General features: G+C 33.6%; 1 protein-coding gene across 1 annotated transcript in view; it reads left to right on the forward strand.

The window, feature by feature from the left end:
* Window positions 1–19,554, forward strand: part of LOC144372564 (transport and Golgi organization protein 1 homolog) — a gene marked incomplete at its 5' end in the record, with an annotated part of 38,673 nt that overhangs the window by 11,719 nt on the left and 7,400 nt on the right. The window contains 12 exons of the mRNA XM_078035913.1: window positions 7,865–7,993; window positions 10,303–10,324; window positions 11,248–11,336; window positions 11,577–11,654; window positions 11,742–11,852; window positions 12,912–12,983; window positions 13,163–13,267; window positions 13,911–14,033; window positions 14,133–14,238; window positions 15,234–15,289; window positions 15,378–15,468; window positions 15,640–15,778. Of these exons, the coding sequence (XP_077892039.1) occupies window positions 7,865–7,993; window positions 10,303–10,324; window positions 11,248–11,336; window positions 11,577–11,654; window positions 11,742–11,852; window positions 12,912–12,983; window positions 13,163–13,267; window positions 13,911–14,033; window positions 14,133–14,238; window positions 15,234–15,289; window positions 15,378–15,468; window positions 15,640–15,778 (1,121 nt within the window). The remainder of the gene's footprint in view (window positions 1–7,864; window positions 7,994–10,302; window positions 10,325–11,247; window positions 11,337–11,576; window positions 11,655–11,741; window positions 11,853–12,911; window positions 12,984–13,162; window positions 13,268–13,910; window positions 14,034–14,132; window positions 14,239–15,233; window positions 15,290–15,377; window positions 15,469–15,639; window positions 15,779–19,554) is intronic.

Here is a 19,554-nt window from a genome sequence, read left to right on the forward strand (position 1 = left end):
CAGCAGATGGAAATAATGGAATAAAGGAGTAAAGAACACTGAAAATGGTGACTGTGTGCATAAATATTTAAAATAATTTTTCTTATTTGAACATTTTAAAAAGTCATTGACTGTTTAAAGACAAATATCAGTGTAGTATGGGACTTAGAAAACATGTAAAGTAAAATACATGACAACAGTATAAATCTCAGAAGGGTAGTAACTATTGTAACGTTCTTATTGAATATGTGAAGTAATATAGTATCATCTGAAGGTAGATTGTGACAAATTAAAGATGTATATTCTAAACCCTGAAGCACTAAGATTAGAAAACAGAGTTATAGCTTAATAAGCCAATAGAGGAATCACTAAAAATACCGATAGTGGTATTTCTGCAAAAGAAGACAGAAAGAAAAGAAAAAGAACAAAGAACAGAAGGAACAAATAGAAGATTATATTAAGCTTACACCTATGCACGGCAGTAATCCTATTAAGTGGAAAGTATCTAAATACATCAGTTAAAAACAGAGATTGTCATATTGCCTAAAGAAGCAAGACCCAAATAGATGTCTAAGGGAATAACACTGTAAATAGAAAGACACAAAGAAGTCAAAATTAAAATGATTGAACAAGGTATCTCATGTTAAACACTAGTCAAAGGAAATCTGGAGTAGCTACATTAAACCAAAAGAGGTTGTGGGGCAAAATATATCATCAGGACTAAAGAAAGTTATTTCCTAATGATAAACGAATCAGTCAAGATTATATAATAAACCTAAATGCTTGTACTTTTAATATTAGACCTTCAAAATACATGAAGTATCAAAATTGATAGAATTATGAGGAAAATGATGAATCCTATAGATTACATTTAGAGATTTCAATATCCTCTCCTCAGCAATTGGCAGAAAACGAAAAATAAAAGTAAGGTTGTAGAAAGTGTGAATGACATAATCAATCCATCCATTTGAAATTAATTGACATTTATAGAAAACCCCCAAGGAGCTTAGTGCACATGGAACATTTACCAAGATAAACTATATTCTGGATCTTAAAAAAATTATCAGTAAATATAAAAGTATTCAAAGTCAGGCAAAGCTTATTCTCTGAACACAATAAAATGATAAATCAATAATGGAAAAATCTGGAAAATTCTCAAATATTTGAAAACTTAAGTGCCAGGCTGCTATCTGCTATCTATCTATATCTATATGTATATCTGTATCTATCTATCATATATATATATTTGGTATAAATGAACAACACAGTACATTTATTTTTATGTGGTGTTGGGGATCAAACCCAGTGCCTCACACATGTGAGGCAAGCACTTTACCACTGAGCTACAACCTTAGCCCCCACTGCTAAATAATTTTTGAGTCAAATAAATCAGAGAAGAAATTCATATTTTGAGTTGAATAAAACTGAAAACAACATATCCATTTGTGCAATGTCACTAAAGTGTTATTGGAAAACTTATAGCACTACCAGGCCCAAGATAGCTTTATTAAAAAATAAGTCTCCAGTCATTGACTTAGTTCCTACTATGAGAAACTAGAAAAGGAAAAATAAGTTAATCTCCAAGTAAGCAAGAAAAAAAGATATAATAAAGACCATAAGTCAGTAAAATTTAAAAAAAAAAGGAAAATAAGAGAAAATCAATGAAACCCAAAGCTAGTTCTTTAAGATGAATAAAATTGATCAACATCTAGTGAGGGAAATAAAAGAGGAGACACGGGTTACCAATATTCGCAATCAGAGAAGGGATATCACTACAGATTTCACAGATACTAGACTGATAATGGGGATATTATGAACAGTTTATGTTAATTAACTTGACAATTTAGATGAAATGAAGAAATTTTATTTAAGCCACAAATTGCAAAAGTTCACTCAAGAAAAACAGACAATTTCATAAACCTTGTTGACTATTAAAGAAATTGAAGGTATAGGTAAAAACCTTTCTTCAAAGAAAAAAATATAAGACCAAGATAGCTTTATTGGTGATCCAATTAAACCTGAAAGGAAGAAATGATATTAATTCCTAATAGTAGTAGTAATACTAAACCCTTGTAGAATATTAAAGCAAGGAAATAGTTCTCCTATGAATCCAGTGTTATCACTACACCAAACCAAGACAAAGATATAATAAGAAAAGAAAACCACATACCTCTCATGGGATCTCCAATGAATCTGTACAGAAATCCTAAACAAAAATTTAAGTCAAATACAACAATATGTAAAAGGAAAATACATCATAGACAAAAACTAGACGGATGATGGGGATTTATGTCAAGAATCCAAAATTTATTTAACATTTGAAAATCAATGAAATTTACCACATTGATGTACCTAAAAGCACAATCTTTGTGTTTAGCTTGAGAGATACAAAACAAGCATTTAAAAAATATAGCAGAGGGGGAAAATGTTGGGGAGTAATATTGGCCAAATTATATTGTTATTTTGTGTGCATGTACAAGTAGGTGACAATAAATCGCATCGACATGTAAAAAAAAATCAGCCCTGATTATTAATTAAAAAAATTTTTTAGATGTTGATTAACTTTTATTTTATTCACTTATTTATATGCGGTGCTGAGATTTGAACCCATTGCCTCACACATGCTAGGCAAGTGCTCTACCACTGAGTATCAACCCCAGCCCCTCAGCATTGATTATTGATGTAGAAAAACAAACAACAAACTAGGAATAGAAGGGAGCTTAAAACATCCTCTGAAAAAATGCAGCTAACCTCATACTTAATGGTTGATAATTGAATACTTTTCCCCAAGATCAGAAACCAAACAGAGATGTCTACTCTCATTACATCTATTCAGCATTGTACTGGGGTGCAGTAAGGAAATAGCTAGTATACTAAGGCAAGAAAAAGAAATAAAATGCACTCAGATTGGAAAGGAAGAAATAAAATTCTCTTTTCTTTTCAGATAACTTGAATATATATATAGATACAATCTGGTATGATCTAGAAAAAAGCTATTGTAAGGTTGACAGATAAAATTTACATCTAAAAGCAATTATATTTTCTATATATTAACAATGAATAATTAGAAATTGAAATTTTAAAGATTTCCATGTACAATAGAATAAAAATATGAAGTATTTAAACATAAACGTGGCAAAAACTAAAATGTATATATTAAAAACTATAAAATATTGCTGATAGAATTTAAAGAGAACCTAAATGGAGAGATATACCTAATTTATGAGTCAGAAGACTAAGGTGTCCATTCATCCCAGTTTAATCACCAGAGTCAACATTATTCCAATCAAAATCCCTGCAGAGTTTTGTAGAAAATGACAAGCTGATTGCAACGTGGCTTCAAGACTTAATCTAGGGCTGGGGATGTAGCTCAGTGGTAGAGGACTTGCCTAGCATATGCAAGGTCCTGTGTTCAATCCCTAGTACCATACAAAGAGGAAAAAAAATATTCTAAAGCTACAGTAATCAGGATTGCAGACAAAACATCAAGAATTCAGAGATAGATACACAATATATATGGCAACAGTCATTGACAAAGATGGAAAGACAAGTAGAGAATGGAAAGTTTTTTCAGCAAATGGTACTGAAATTACTGCATATTTATATGCAAAATATTGATCCATGCCTTGCATTAGACACCTGAATTAACTCACAGACTTAAATATTAAACTCAAAACTACAAAACCTCTAGGAAAAAAAGTAAGAGAAAAAATTTTGTTGAACTTAGGTTTGGCAAAGATTTCTTAAATTTGACAACAAAAGCATTAAAAAGGATTTGACAATGTGGGATTCATCAAACTAAAACCTCTGTAATTCAAAATACACTTTGAAGTCAATGAAATAGACAAAACACAAGCTGGGAGGAAATTACTGTAAAGCATTTATCAAGACTTGCATCAAGGATATATGAAGAACTCTTAGAACGCATTAGAAAAAAATATAGTCCTGTAAAATAACACTTCATCAAAGAAGATAAACAGATAGTAAATACATTAAAAATGCTTGACATAATTATCAGGGAAATGCAATTTTGAAGCATAAGAGTTACCACTACACACTTATTAAATATCTAATATTAAAGACAATTGTGCTGAGTGGTTGGAGAAGAGATGGAGGAACTGGATGGGTACACATCTGGTGGGGATATAAAGTGGTAGAATCACCTTCTTAAAAAGGTAAACATACACCAGTCATATCCAACCATTCTTTTCCAAAGAAAAGATAAGTTATATAGCAATAGGAGGAATTTTATATCAGTGTTCTTGGCTATTTTATTTGTAAAAGCCCCAAACTGGAAAAAAATCCAAATGTCTATCAATAGATGATAGACAAATTGTGGTATGTACATGTAATGAAATGCTACTCAGCAATAAAAATAGATGATAGATAAACTGATGTAGATGAATCTCAAATTATGCTGAATAAGAGAAGCCATAGAAAATACAATATATTATCCCATACACATAAAACTTGAGGAATACAAAGCAATCTATTAAGATAAGACATTTTGCTGGAGGAATGGGAAAGTGGGGGGCAAGAAAGAGGGGTGACAAAGGGCAAAATTACCTAGAGAATGAGAATAATTTTGGAAGTAAAGGATGTGTATATTATCTTGATTATAATGGTGATTTCATAATTTCATGTTAAAATTCATCAAATTGCACACTTTAAATACATGTAATTTATTGCATGTCAGTTTTACCTCAAAGCTATAAGAAATAATATATTCATCTTTTTTCATTTTCTAAGATACAAATAGTATTCTATAAATATTTTTCTCTACTTCATTTTTAAAAAATGTATTCCGGAAACCAGCTCTTAGCAGTATTTAAAATTATTTTCTTTCTTCTTTGGTTTATTCAACAACTTTCATTGATGACGGTTGTTTCAGCCTTTTGTGACCATCTTGTATTGTTATAATTAATGCTTGAATAACATAGTTTTGTAAATACAAGTTTTAAACATTTGTTGTTGTATTCCCAGTATCTTTAGAAATTAGGGCTGGTGGACTATAGCTCAGCAGTAGAGCACTTGCCCAAGATACCCTTCCCCAGCACTGAAAAAGTTAAAAAAAAAAGTGGGATTGTTGAGTTAATAGGTAAATATATAAGCAGTTTTGGGAGATGTTGCCAAATCTCATTCATAAGGGTTGTATCATTTTGTATACTTATTAGCAGTGTCTGAGAATTTGTATTCCCCCACATTCTCTCACCTACTGAGTATGTTTTCAAACGTTTGGATCTTGCCAATGCAAGTGAGAAATGGTGTCTTGGTGTGGTTTAATTTGTATTTTGTTCATTATGAGCTAAGCAGAGCATGTTTCCATATGTTATAGCTATTTGCATTTCTTTTCCTGAGATCTGTTTATTTCTTCAGCCCATTTTTGTATAGGTTTGCTGGCCATTTTATTTATAATGTTCTTTATATTTCAGGAACATGATTCTTTGGACAATAATATGTTGCAAATATTTTTTCTCAGTTTGTCATTGTCAAACTGCGTGTGTGTGTGTGTGTGTGTGTGTGTGTGTGTGTGTGTAGCAGGTTTAGATACAGCCAGGAAAGATTTTTTCAATGAGGCAGGTTTTGCCCACTCATAATACATAGAAAATTTCACTTAATATTTTCTAGTACTTGTTTATTTTCTATTTTTACATTCATGTTTCTTATCCATTTGTAGTTTATCTTTTGAATAAGTAGAGAAAAATCCAATTTTATAATTTTCCATGTGGTAACGCTACTTATTAGAAAGTCTATTTTCCCCAAACTAACTTTTATTGTACCCCAAATGTCCAGTTGGTTCTGTTTCTGGATTCTCTATTCTGTCCCACAATCTCTATGTATTCCTGGGCTTGGACGAGGGTACATGAATTAATTATATAGTCTGCCCTCCCTGTACCCTTCATTGCTCTTCTTTTTCAGTGCTTTCCTGCTTATTCTTGTTCTTTTGAATTGAATATATTCAACTTGACGACAGATTTTTAAAGATCCACAGATGTTCATTTCCTCCCCAAGTTAAATGTCCCCAGTTTCTTCAATTTTTAGCACGTGCTTTTCGGGCTATTCATGATTCTGTTCTTTTCCACAAGTCATGCAACCCTAAAATGTGGCATCCAGAAATGAAGCCACCGGCGTGGGGTGATAATGACATGATTCCTTAGGGTTAGGCTTTTTTAAAAAGAGTGTCATCCACGAGTGAGCAGGGAAGGAAAGCCCAGCAGTAGTCTTTTAGAAGGGAGCAGGAGAAGCTTCTCCTCTTCTGTCTGCACTTTTGGGGCAGGTAGGTACCTGGTGTCTCAACACGTTGACAAAAGGGTTTTGCTCTGGGAGGGGCTGGGAGGCCTGACTTTCTCCTTTTTCCTAGTCTCTGCCTATAATCCCCTTCTGCTAGTTCCCTGGCTTCCTCCAGGGCCTTCTAAATCGCCGGTCCTCTCCTAGTTCCGGGGACAGGTGAGCCTCTTTCCTTCTGGAGTCCTTTCATTTGGACTCTTCCGCTTGGCTCTACTGGCGCTGTCCCCCGCCGGGCTCCGCAGTTGGTTCTTCCCGCTCCCCGCCACGCCCCTCAGCATCCTCTGTCTGCTCACTGCAGTCCACCCAGGGGCTTCCTCTGCCTTGGGCGGAAAGCGCCTGTGGTGGAGGAAGGCAAAGTTCACTCCCAGTACCCGCCCCCTGCGCTGGGTCCTACTGAAGTAGGAAACGGTGAAAGAGAGGGTCCTGTGCTGTTCTGCAGGGAAGCGTCGCTTCCACTCAGCTGTCCATAAACCATGGACTCAGTACCTGCCACTGTGCCTTCTGTCACTGTTTCCCTGGGGGACCCAGAGCTCCTGGGACCCCTGTCGGGTGGCTGAGTTCTGGCAGAGTGGGTGCACTGACTGTCGTGGCGACGGAGAAATGGAGTGTGTCAGGCCCAAGGCAGGCAGGACGTGACTGTATGGTTAAGCGAGGCCGGTGAGAGTGTACTTGAGCTTTCCCCACTTGCACTTTTTTTTTTTTTGACGGAATAGAGGTGACAACCTCATGTTACGTTCTGAAATGCAGCCAACAATCCAAACAGCTAATGTTACTACAGGTCTTTTCCCTAAGGAGACTGCTGGGGAATTGGGCCCAAGTGACAGTTATCTCCTATTACGTGTAGAGGGCGGTGAAAACAGGGAAGAGTAGGCAGGTGTTTACTGCACTGCCTTTGAGCAACCATTTAAAATTAGGCTCTGAATTTTATAGAAGGATGTTAAATTCAGAGAAGTTTATCTAAGCCAGTTTTCAAGAGTTGTCTGAAATTACATGTCACGTATCTGTATATAAGAGTGGAATGGAAGTAAGATTTAAAATCTTATACATATATCGTCATTGTTTTTATTTGTTGCCATAAAATTAATTAGTTCTTTCATATATTTAAGTTTTGTCTTAAATGAATATTTTAAATTATAAAAACCAGGTTATCTAAGAGAAAAGAATGATCCAGAGGGATTCTAGCCAGGTGTTAGACAATGTGATGATATAGGGCCTGTTACAAACTGGAAATGTATGCTCAATTTAAAGTATTTAGATTCGGGCTGGGGTTGTGGTTCAGTAGAGCGCTTGCCTAGCATACATGAGGCACTGGGTTCGATTCTCAGCACCATATAAAAACAAAACAATGTGTCCACCCTAAAACTAAAGATACATAAATAAATATTTTTAAAAAGTATTTAGATTCATTATACTTGAAAACACTGGAAGCAAACAAAAAATATGAGACTGCCAGTATCCTCTCTCTTGAAGAAGCTGTTGGAAACTATTGAGGAGGTGGATTTCTGATGAGGAAGTTGGTTTAGAATTGCCATGATTCTTTGTGACTGTTTTGTTATAAATTTAAGGTTTCCCATTTCTTCTAATTTGTCTGTTTAAGCTGTTTACTACATTGCCTGATGATACTCAACCTGGGCCTGATTTTTATGGACTACCATGGAAGCCTGTAGTATTCACTGTTTTCTTTGGGATTGTATCCTTTGTCATTTTCTCTTGGAGAACTGCTCTTGTGAGTAAATTAACTTACTTATACCTTAGCACATAAGCACAAGGATTATTTTATATAGTCACTGCCCCCCCCTTTTTTTTTCTTTTTCAATTGCTAAAACACAAAATAGTGGTTTAAGTCAAACTAACATTATAAAATAATTTAGTGTGGGTGCAGTTGGTAGAACTGGTAATTCTTACAGCCATCCTGACCAGTAGTTTCATATGTATCAGAAGTCTTAAAAGTGGGATAAAAGATGGGATAGGTTAGATAAATATCCTTTTATGTAGCATATATGTCTAGTAATCTATCTTAAAGAAATAACTATGCTTTGAAGATTTTTGGTAATGTTTTTCAATGGAACAGTGTATTAGATTGAAGACTTAGCACAACATAATTCATTTAGGGGTTATTGTATGTTCGATTAGTGGAATAGTAGGCAGATTTATTTATTTCAAAGCTTTGAGGTACAGAAAATGCTCACAATTAAATGTGAAGTGGGAAAAAAAAGCAGAAACTAAGATTTAAATGTTGATGAACTGTATGTTAATATAAACATACAAACAGGGGGAAATGCTACAAAGAAATACAGTAAAATGAGAAAAAGGAGATGATATAATTTTTCCAGTCTTTTATATAAATTTTTCCCAGATTTTATGATTTGATCATATGTACAGAAAATACCTTTTTATTTGGAAGTATAGATTATGTGTTGTCCAAAATCCATTAAATGTTTTGTTCATTAAGGTTTTTTTTTTTCCTGAGCAGAATTAGTCTATCTCTGTGTATGTGTGTACATATATGTATAAGTGTGTGTGTGTGTGTGTGTGTGTGTGTGTGTGTGTATGTGTGTGTATATATATATATATATATATATATATATATATATGCGCTTATACATACTTATGTTTGTACTGTAGGTCATTCTGTTTCATAGTTATTTAACATAATTGGAAGAAAATTATTTTAGGTAAATGGACTTTGCATATGAAAAGCCTAACAGTTAAAGAGGCCAAAAACATTGGATACAAATCTTTTCAAATCTGAGTGTTCTTTTTCTGATTTCTTAATTATTTCAGACATATCATTGTTAAGATAAGTTTCCTCTCCTTGTACAATTGAGTGTAAAATCTCTTAAAAAGTATTCCCTTCTTAAATAGAAGAATTGTTTGCCTGGATTCCTGTGAGGAATTTTCTAATCTCATTGAACTTTTTCTCAGCTAAAAGTAAAAAGGAAATAGAAGGATAAAGAGAAGGGAAAAACATGAAAACATTTTATATTTCTCTCTCTTGTTTCTTTCATTTCAAGAACCCTGGTACCTGTTTCTCTTTTCACTAGGTTATGTGGGATGTGGTTCCTAGCTTGTTGCTCCTCAGTTTCAGCATTTGACTTTAAAACTTTAGTCTCCCTACCTTAGATGACTGCTTTTATGCTACTTCCCATTTTCCTCTGTTGTCATTTTGAGTAAAAGGTTAGCAAGGCTATGACATTAAAGAAATGTTCATTTTTTTCTGTGTTGGAGTTTTCTGAATGCAATTTCCTGTTACGAAGATCCCCTGGATGATCTGTGGACACATCTGAATATCCCATCACCATTTATAACATTTGAAAGGACAAGTAATATGCTAAGTTACAAAGAAATTTAGTGATGTTTTAAAAAAATTTCTGCTTAGGTTTTATTATCAGGTAGTTTATTGCTGTTTTTTGGAAACGATTGTTTTTGTCCTTTCCAGAATATGTTAATTGTCATTTTTCTTATTGCTTGTGCATTTTCTTCAAGCAGTCTTTCCTTTCAGATTTCTTGCTATATATTTAGTGGTTTGCAGAAATAAGATGATGTAGCCTCTTAGTTTCTAAATTCAGCCAATAGCCAAATTTAAATTGGAGTTCTAAGATGTTTTCTGGTGAGTGAAAGTGGCATATCTTAGTACAAAGATTATGCATTTAATATTGTTTCCTCAGATTTATTTTGAATAGTCATTGTTTCTAGACTTTATCCTGGTTATTTAGAATTGTCAAGTAAATGATTTTGAGTATACACACACACACACACACACACACACACACACACACACATACACACATCTTTGCTGTGAAATAAGGTACATATCTTAGTGTTTTTATGTCAGAGGCTATTTATGAAATATCACTACCAATTAAATTTAAAAGGCTTGTTAACCTTTACTTATTTTTAATCCTATAAATTATTATCCTGAACCAGAATGTTATTAAATTCTCACTTGGTTATGATTCTGACTATTGTTTTAGGAATGCTGTTTCTATTGAGCAGATGTTTGACATCAAATTTAATCTTTTTTCTCTCTTCTAGGTAAAAGATAGAGTATATCAAGGTAAATTTTTAGGTTTCTTAAACTTGTAATAACCCTTTGTATTGGTGTTTGATGTGTGTTTTATTTATGTTAGAAGTAGATACAGTGACTTTTAATGTCTATTATCTTTTTTACCTCCTGAAAATTTTACTATTCCTAGGTTGCTAGCATGGATAATAGAGTAGATGATGATGGTTCCAACTCTGAGATAGGAGATAAAGAGGAGGAACAAATTGTGGATAGGGAGATGATGATAAGTTTTAATTTGGGGCAGATTAACTTTGAATATTGATGTAATGCAGATGTATTACATTTGAAGAGTATTTCTATGCTAATGATTTAATCATGCATTAAGTAATTGAGTAGATAATTTGAAGAATGGTAATGTGAATCAGTATGTTTTCATTTCTGTTTTTCTTTGCAAAGAATTAAATGATTCCATTTTCGGAAAAGAAAGTGTTTTGAGAAGGGGGGAATATCAAGCTACAACACTTTACTGTATTTCCCATCTGTGAAATAAGCTTAAATTGAAATATCATTTTGGATGAGAGGGGTTCCTGGGATTGAACTCTGGGGCACTCTACTGAGCCACATCGCCAACCCCCTATATTTAGAGACCAAGTCTCACTTAGTTGCTTAGTGTCTCGCTCTTGCTGAGGCTGGCTTTGAACTTGGAATCCTTCTAGCTCAGCCTCCTGAGCCACTGGGATTACAGGTGTGCACCACTGCACCCAGCAAAATATCATTGTTCTTATATTTTTCTTAAATTCTAATAATTTTTATACTCTTATTGCTAATAAGCATAGATTGCTTTTTAAAAGCATAATAGTTATGCTAAGAAGTATTTCCTCATAGTACCATATAACATGTCTTTGCTTTTAGTAGATTGAGTAATTGAATTTCATTTAGTGATTGTAATAATCTTGTGTATTTCCCCCTTTTAGTCAATGAACAGCAAATTTCCAAAAAGGTGAACAATTTCATGAAAGAAAATGAAGAACTAATGCAGAAATTGTCAAATTATGAACAGAAGGTATAATTATTTTTTTCTTTCTTTCTCCCTTGGTTCTAGCTTGAATCATTCCTACCTGTTTTAATTTAAAAATCATATTTTAAAATTTTTGTTTCATTATTTCCTACAAATCATCCAAATTCTAAACAGTCATATGTATTAAGTACTGCTTTCTTCTGGAAAGGGTCACTTGTCTGGAAGTAACTTGTATGGTAGCACTATAATTTGTGTATCTTAATTCTGAATGCTTTATTTACATAGATGAAGGAATCAAAGAAACAGGTCCAAGAGACCATGAAACAAAATATGATTCTTTCTGATGAAGCAACTAATTATAAGGTAAAAATCCCTTCTTTGGGGGGAATTACATTCTAAACTCAAAAGTAAATGTAATGAGTGAGTAATCTTGACACCTTTTTTTTCCAGGATAAAATGAAGCTTCTTGAAAAAGCTAAAGAACTTCTGGATGAGGGAGGTAAAAGTCTTCATGTTATGTTAGAATCTGAGAGAGAACAGAAAGCTAAGAATCAGGACTTGGTAAGAGTTTTGCTGCTAAGTATTACTGCAATTTGGCTTTTGAAATATTTTGTAAAATTGGTTAAGTTGAACTTAGTCCAGCTGTTAACTAAAGTAAGATTAGGAGTCAAGGAAGTTGAACCCACTTCTGCCCATTTTGTGGAACTTTTAAGTACTGATACAACAACTTAAAAAATTTTTACTTACATATTTCATTTTCAATTTCTATAAGTTTCTGTAATTACATAAAAGTTGCAAAAGATGGTAGAGAGTGTGTTCTGAAATATCCTACCCCCAAGTAAGCTTGATCACCTAGCTGAGGTAGTATTTATCAGATTTCTCCACTGTAAAAATTCTTTCCAATCCTTTTCATATTGTATTCTTTGGAAGTTACCATGCACAGCCCACAGTTAAAGTATGAAGAGTTACAAGCTCAGGATGCAGCTCATGGTAGAGCACTTGCCTAGCATGCATGAGGCCCAGGATTCAATCCCAGGCATTGCAAACAAAGATTGCAGATTTATGTCCACTTCCTTAAGGAGCAAGTATCTTTATAATTTTTTTGGAATTCTTCTGTATGTGAGATTAGTCTATTCTTCCTTAAATTTTATCATTTTTTACTTCAAATAAGAAAATTTTAAAAATGATCTTGGGAAATTTTTTTCTCTATCACTAGAAAAAAATTACTAATTTGAACTGGTTTACTTGAAACAGTAATTAATTAGTTAATTTTCTATGCTTTAAAACATTTTATTTACTTATTGCATTATGATTTTCTATACTTTGAACTTTTTTTCTGGTTATCTCATAAACAGTAAGGTTGTGGATGCCATGAAATATTTATGACTTCATTTTCCCTCATCTCTTTCAGTTTTTTATTTTTTGCTTAGTCCAAAGCTGGATCCCCTGCATTTACCTGATATGTAATGGGATGGCTTGACAAAAATTTTGTTGTGTTTATCTTTTTTAGTATATATATGTATGTGTACGTACACACACACACACACACACACACACATATATATCAGTATTTCTACTGAAATCCTAATGCATATTTTGTGTTCTGTTTTCACCTGGCAGATAATGGAAAATAAGAAATCTATAGAGAAGCTTAAAGATGTCATTTCAGTAAATACTTCTGAACTTTCAGAGGTAAAGCTGCCAACTATTGCTAACGGATATTAGTACTACATCTTAGTTTTGTTGCGGACCAAAAATTTGAGGTGTGCTAAAATGTGCAAAAAATGAGAACTATATGATTTCTTGTTTGGGAAAGTATAACTTTGTTTCTTCTTTGGAATTAATTCACTAACTGTAGTGTTTTTCATTAGCTTCAAATTCTCCTTACTGAAGCTAAGCTTCGTGAAGAGAAGGTGAAGTTGAAATGCTGTCAGCTTCAGAAAGAAAATACCATGCTTAAGAAGGAGAAAGAGCAGGTAAAGAAAATTTGATGTCATACATAATGTAAACTAGAGAAGTGAATATCATTATCTTGTATCTTTCTTGGATCTGTTTCTGAGGTAAGGAATTTTCATGCAGGACCTTTTCTAGATATGCAAAGTTTAAACAATGCTCCCCAAATTGAGTGCATATATATGGTCTCCATCTGTTTTGGATTTTTGGATTATTGCTTTTCTTATCAAATGTCAATCAGTTATTAACTTGCATAGCCTCAAAGAAAATTTTTAAACCAGAAAATTAAGTATTTTATGATCCTCTTTTGAATAGTTACTGATTCACCGGCCAAGGGAAGATTACATGATAAGGAATCTAAATTTAGGAGACAGTCATATGTGCCCAGCCATTCCTGCTGGAGATAAATTATTTGAATTGGCAGCAATTTTCTGGGGAATGCAATAAACAGGCTCAACTTCCTGATAGCTCTGATGTTCTTACTGCAGCTGTGAGAGTTGGGGCCACTCTGCCCTCTTCCTTAACCAAGGTCTCAACCCCCTCGATTGAGGCAGGCCACCGAGGAGTATGGCTCTCTATTTCTTTGTCTAAGTCTTGTAGTCCTGATATATCCAGTGCAGAAACCCCTCCCTAACCCATAGGAATTCATGTGTTTTGACTTTTCAGTTGCAGCAGGAAGTAAAAGACTGGAGTACATCACACGCTGAGCTCAGTGAACAAATGAAATCATTTGAGAAGACCCAGAAAGATTTACAAGTAGCTCTTAGTCAAAAAGATGATACTATTAATGTAAGTTTATACTCCAAATACATGTTTCATCTCATGAATTCTCCTGAAATCTTCTGAATTAAAATCGAGAGTCTTCCAACCTTTTGCTTCTTTTCCTAGGCTTTGACTAATCACATTACACAGTTGAATCGGTTTCAATGTGAATCTGAATCTGAGGATCAAAGTCGAGATGAGTCAGATGAATTAACCAATGGAGAGTTAGCAGGTAAGATCAGTCTCAGGGAGGTTGAATCCTTTTTTGCTTTCCTGTCTTACAGATGCCACTTTTCAGCTGGCTTAATTTTTTCTTAAGCTTCAGGGTTGTAGACACATATCACTGGATCTATAGATATGTCTGTTGCATTGGCAGAGGTGGGTTGTTGGGGTATAATGTAGCAATAGGCATGTGAAGAACACTGACTTTTTCTATCCTATTGAAAACTAGTAAGTACACTGCAGCTACAATAGTCATATCCTATACCTCTAAGTATTGAACATTATACAGTAAGAGAAATTTATTTCTTAACTTATGCAGATGATACTTGATTTTGATACTCATCATCTCTATGGCTCTGTGGTTTTAAGGTCCACAGTCAGTCCGGAGGCAGTTGGAACCATAAACTAAGGCTGTGAGAACAGAGGCTAGAGACTATCAGAAAGCTAGAGAGGGAGTGTAACAGTGTTTACTGATGAGGAAAATATTTCCAGATGTTTTCTCCCAAGTTGGATATTGCTTACATAGCAAGTATTTCAAACCACACCTGGTAGTAGATTCAGGGAGAAAATAGAGGATTGAATCTTTCTAAACAAGACACTTATTGCCCAGGTGAAGATAGATCTGAGAGAGAAGAAAAGCTTTTATCTTACAAGAATAGCATAGATAACATTTTAGTTGTGCAAACTAGAAATTCACCTTTTTTTTTAAGACAGACACAGTACTTTTATTTATTTTTATGCTGAGGATCAAACTCAGTGCCTCACACATTCTAGGTGAGCACTCTACCACTGAGCCACAACCCCAGTCTGAAATTCACCTCTCTCTCTTTTTTTTTAAAATCTAAGCTTGCAATTCTCTTAAAAGTCATTAGTCTAATCAGTATAATTATTTAATTGATTTTTTTCTTCCAGTATTTGAACACAATCATTCTTTAGTTTAGGGAAGTTAGGAGAATATAGAGTTAAAAGTAAGGAAAGAAAAAGCTAAAGTCTTTTGTTTATTAGGTGATCGGAACAAGAAGATCAAAGATCAAATTAAGCAGATGATGGATGTCTCTCAGGTATAGTTCTTTGTAAGAGTCCCATAGTACCTGTGAATTCTTCCTGTGCCTCACTTTTAAGAATACCTCTCTTTTCTGCAATTTTTAGACAAAAACTACAATATCAGTAGTTGAAGAGGATCTAAAACTTTTACAACTTAAGCTAAGAGCCTCGATGTCCATAAAATGTAATCTAGAAGGTGGGTTCTTCTTGAGAAGAAATTGCCATGTTGGAAAGACTTAAAAATTTATTGGAAAGATAAAGAATGGCTTCTTGCTTTCATGCTTTTTACTTTTCTTGGCACTACTCCCTCAAACAAGTTCTTAAGTCCTTGTACACATATAGAGATAAGCTGTTTTATCCTTTACAGACCAAATAAAGAAATTAGAAAGTGACTGCAATTCACTACGGTCTTCTAAAGTTGGACTGGAAGAGGAATGCAAAACTCTTAGGCAGAAAGTGGAGATTTTAAATGAACTCTACCAGCAAAATGAGATGGCACTAAAAAAGTAAGATTTCCATTGTTTGTTATTGTTATCATTGTGTGAACTAACAGATAATTTTATCTAGTAGAGATTTGTCTTTTTTCCTTTGTGTTTTGTTTCCTATAAGTTGCATTTTTCTTTCCGTCATCAGTCTTAAGAGTCCTGAGGTAGTTGGAACCATAAACTAAGGCTGTGAGGACATCGTAATCAATTGTCAAATTCATATGAAGGCAAGAAGTGGTAAACTGGTATTAACAGTCACTGATGTGGAAATACCTCTCAAAGATCTAGACCCTTTCTATGATCCCACTATTTTAATTTCCTTTCATTGTGATCAGTTATGTAATTCTAATATTTTGAACTTGTATCTCTAACTCTGGACCTTTAAAAATACTGTTTTGGAATGACATGTTTTAGTAGAATAAAAACTTCAAAAAGGAATAATATTTACTTATTGATGGTACAAGTTTTGGACTTGAGTATCTCAGATGTTCACACTAAAAATTGAACTGTGGCAAGGATTTTAGGAGTTACGATTACAGAAGTACTTGTTTGTAGTATATATTTATATATTAATCTTCTCAGTGTGGAGCTAGTTATTTTTTGGAAGTTCATTTGTAGTTTTTAATCCACAAAAATACTTGAATTCTCTAAAAATAGTTTTTTTGTGTCAGATTTTATTTGTTTGCACCTGATTTATTAACAAGATATATATATATATATATATATATATATATATATATATATATATATATATATATGTATGTATGTATATACAGACCTTCTTATAGACCTAACTATTTTTAGGTATTTTGACTTCTGTTGCCTAATTAATGCATTAAATATTGAAACCTTTCCATTAACTTTTCTAAAATTCTGTGATCTCCAAGCGACCTTTTTAGAATCTCAAATTTTTGTTCAGGCCAGTTCTAAATGCCTGGCCTGTTTCAAAGAAACATTTCTCATTTTATCACTTTTTTTTTCAAAAGAACACTTGTTTTCTCTGTCCCTACTAGTAATATGAATGACCTAAATGGCAATTAATTTTCTTTGTAATGCAGTTAAATTGTAGCACTATTTTCCTCAACTCCTCCAAAATTCATTCAGTCATCATCTGTGGTTTGTACTCTTTTTTTCTCATCCCCAGGTACTATGTTAGTTCATGCCTGTGTCATCTTTTCTGTTTCTAACCTAGGTCATCTGTCTTCATTCTCCATTATTTATATTTTTATATAATTTATTTCAAATTCTTAGTAATTTTCTCTATAGCCGCTTGAGTGGACTTTCTAAAATATAAGTCTGTCCATGTCAATATGTACCTGTGGTTTATGAAGAATTTGCTTTCTATTTGATGACCTGTTCTTTTTTTCTTCCTTGTATCTTTTTAATAGTTTAAATATTTTTAATTATTTTCCTCATCACCTGTATAAGCTTGATATAATCATAAATTATAATGGAATTATAATTATATAATTATAATTATAATTTTATTCATCTTCTCATAATTTAAAGGCCTTGGTATATATTCTGGATTTAATAAAAACCTGACATAGATTAATAGGTTTATTACTTGTTTTTATGGGCTTTAAGTAGCTCCTGAATCAGATAACTGTTGTGGCATCGTATGTTAGTACTTCATATACTGTGAACTCCACAAGACATTCATTCAATTTATACACATATTTAAAGTTTCTGTAGTTCTGCATTCTACACTGTTGGTTTCTTATTTGAAATTATTTTCATTCTATTTGAACATTGTCCTTTAATGATAGATTTGATTAGTGTATCAAAGTAGTACAAGGATAAACAGAGAATAGTATTTTATCCACTAAATATTGCTACCTTTATAATCTGTATTAGGTTGACATGAACTTCATGATTAGAGTTAAAACCAGTTTCCATTTTTAAAGGATCTTTCTTTTGGCTACTGAATTTTGACTGTTACTTAGTTTTAGCAATTTGAAAATATCCAATTAATTACCATCTGTTTTAATTTTTTTTCTTTAAGGAGTCCATTATCATTGTTGTTTGGTCTTATCTCCCTCCCCTAGTTCCTGTAGTCATTTCTCTCTTTTTTTAACAGTTGTATTGGGAAGTGCCTAGGTGTAGTTTTCCCCACCCCACCCACTTTTTCCTCTTGCAGTTATGTTGCTTGGGACCATTAAACATTTCTTGAATTTTCGAGTCTTTTTCTAAATGTTGATTTTACCTCATTCTCTCTTCTGATTATAATAATGCATATTAGAATTTGATTTCCCCTGCCTCCTACATTCTGGATTTACTTCTTCTGGATATTTTCTTCTGACCTGTCTTAAAAGCGGTAGGATTTATTTTACTTCCCAAATCTGATGTTAAAATCATTCATTGAGTTTAGGATTTTAAAAAGTTCAGGGTTTAAAATATTATTTTAGTTGTAGATGGACATAATATTTTATTTTATTTTTTATAGGATTTTTTTAAGAGAGAGAGAAAGATAATTTTAATATTTATTTTTTAGTTTTTGGCGGACACAACATCTTTGTTTGTATGTGGTGCTGAGGATTGAACCCAGGCTGCACACATGCCAGACGAGCGCCTTACTGCTTGAGCCACATCCCCAGCCCGACACAATATTTTATTTATTTTATGTGGTGTTGAGGACTGATCCCAGTGCCCCACACATGTGGGGCACGTGCTTCACCACTGAGCCACAACCCCAGTCCTATTTCAGTACTACAGCTCAAACCCAGGACCTTGAGCCATGTGCTCTACTATTGAGCTACCTCCCCAGACTCCTTGCTCTTTCTCATAAGGGACTAGTGTCTTACTGCTTTCCAAGCTATCTTTAATCTCATCATTCTGCCTCTGCCTCCAAGTATCTTCGACTGTATGTAGGTCACCACACCCAACTATTTCTTGGTTTTATAGTTTCTAATCCTTTGACAAAATTCATAATCTTTTTTTTTCCTCTTTTGTGGTGCTGGGGTTTGAACTCAGAGCCTTGTGCATGCAAGGCAGCACTCTACCAACTAAACTATATTCCCAGACCTGAAATTCATAATCTTGACTTTACTTTTTTGACTATATAAAGCACAGTGATTTTAAAACATGTGCGGTTAACCCCATTAGGTGGTTTCCTTTTCTGTGGGATTTTTTCTCACAGAATTTTGTCTTATGGAGTGCCTGGTCAGTTTTGATTGGCTAACATTGTTGTGATAATTATACATGAAATTTGAGGACTAAGATGAAGTTATCTTCTTATAGAAAAGTGTTGAGGTTACTTGAGTAAGATTGTCACTTCAAACTTAGTCAGCAATTAAGATAATTCAAAAATGACTTGTCTTTTCAATGTTTCAGTATTGTTACTTTTGGATTTTTTGCCTGTTCATCACTTAAGTGTGCAGTACTTTCTAATCTAAACTCAAAGGCTAGGGCTTTTATTAAGGGTCCCTTTATTTGTAGCCCCAAACACTTCTTTTTTCCTCTAAGCCCAGGAATTTGATGAAGGCTTAGTTCAGACTCATTATATCTTTGTGTTATCTTCAATATGTGGGTAAACCTAGGAGAAAAGTACCTTAAAGTGCCAGCTTTACTTGTAATTCTGAGATTCCTTTTTCTAATGGATCTTGGCCACATACATATATCTTCACTGCCTTTTTAGCTTGTATCCTTTCAAACACAATTTTATATTCTTATAAAGATGTTTTGATTGTTCTTAGTGCTCTCAGACTAACTCTTTGGTAATTGGAAACAAAATTCTCTCTGTCCTTCAAGATTCAGTTTTCTCCATATTCCTTCTTAAGCCAGTGGGGAAAATTATT

Source organism: Ictidomys tridecemlineatus, unplaced genomic scaffold (genome assembly GCF_052094955.1).
Source record: "Ictidomys tridecemlineatus isolate mIctTri1 unplaced genomic scaffold, mIctTri1.hap1 Scaffold_132, whole genome shotgun sequence".
Classification (NCBI taxonomy): Eukaryota; Metazoa; Chordata; class Mammalia; order Rodentia; family Sciuridae; genus Ictidomys; species Ictidomys tridecemlineatus.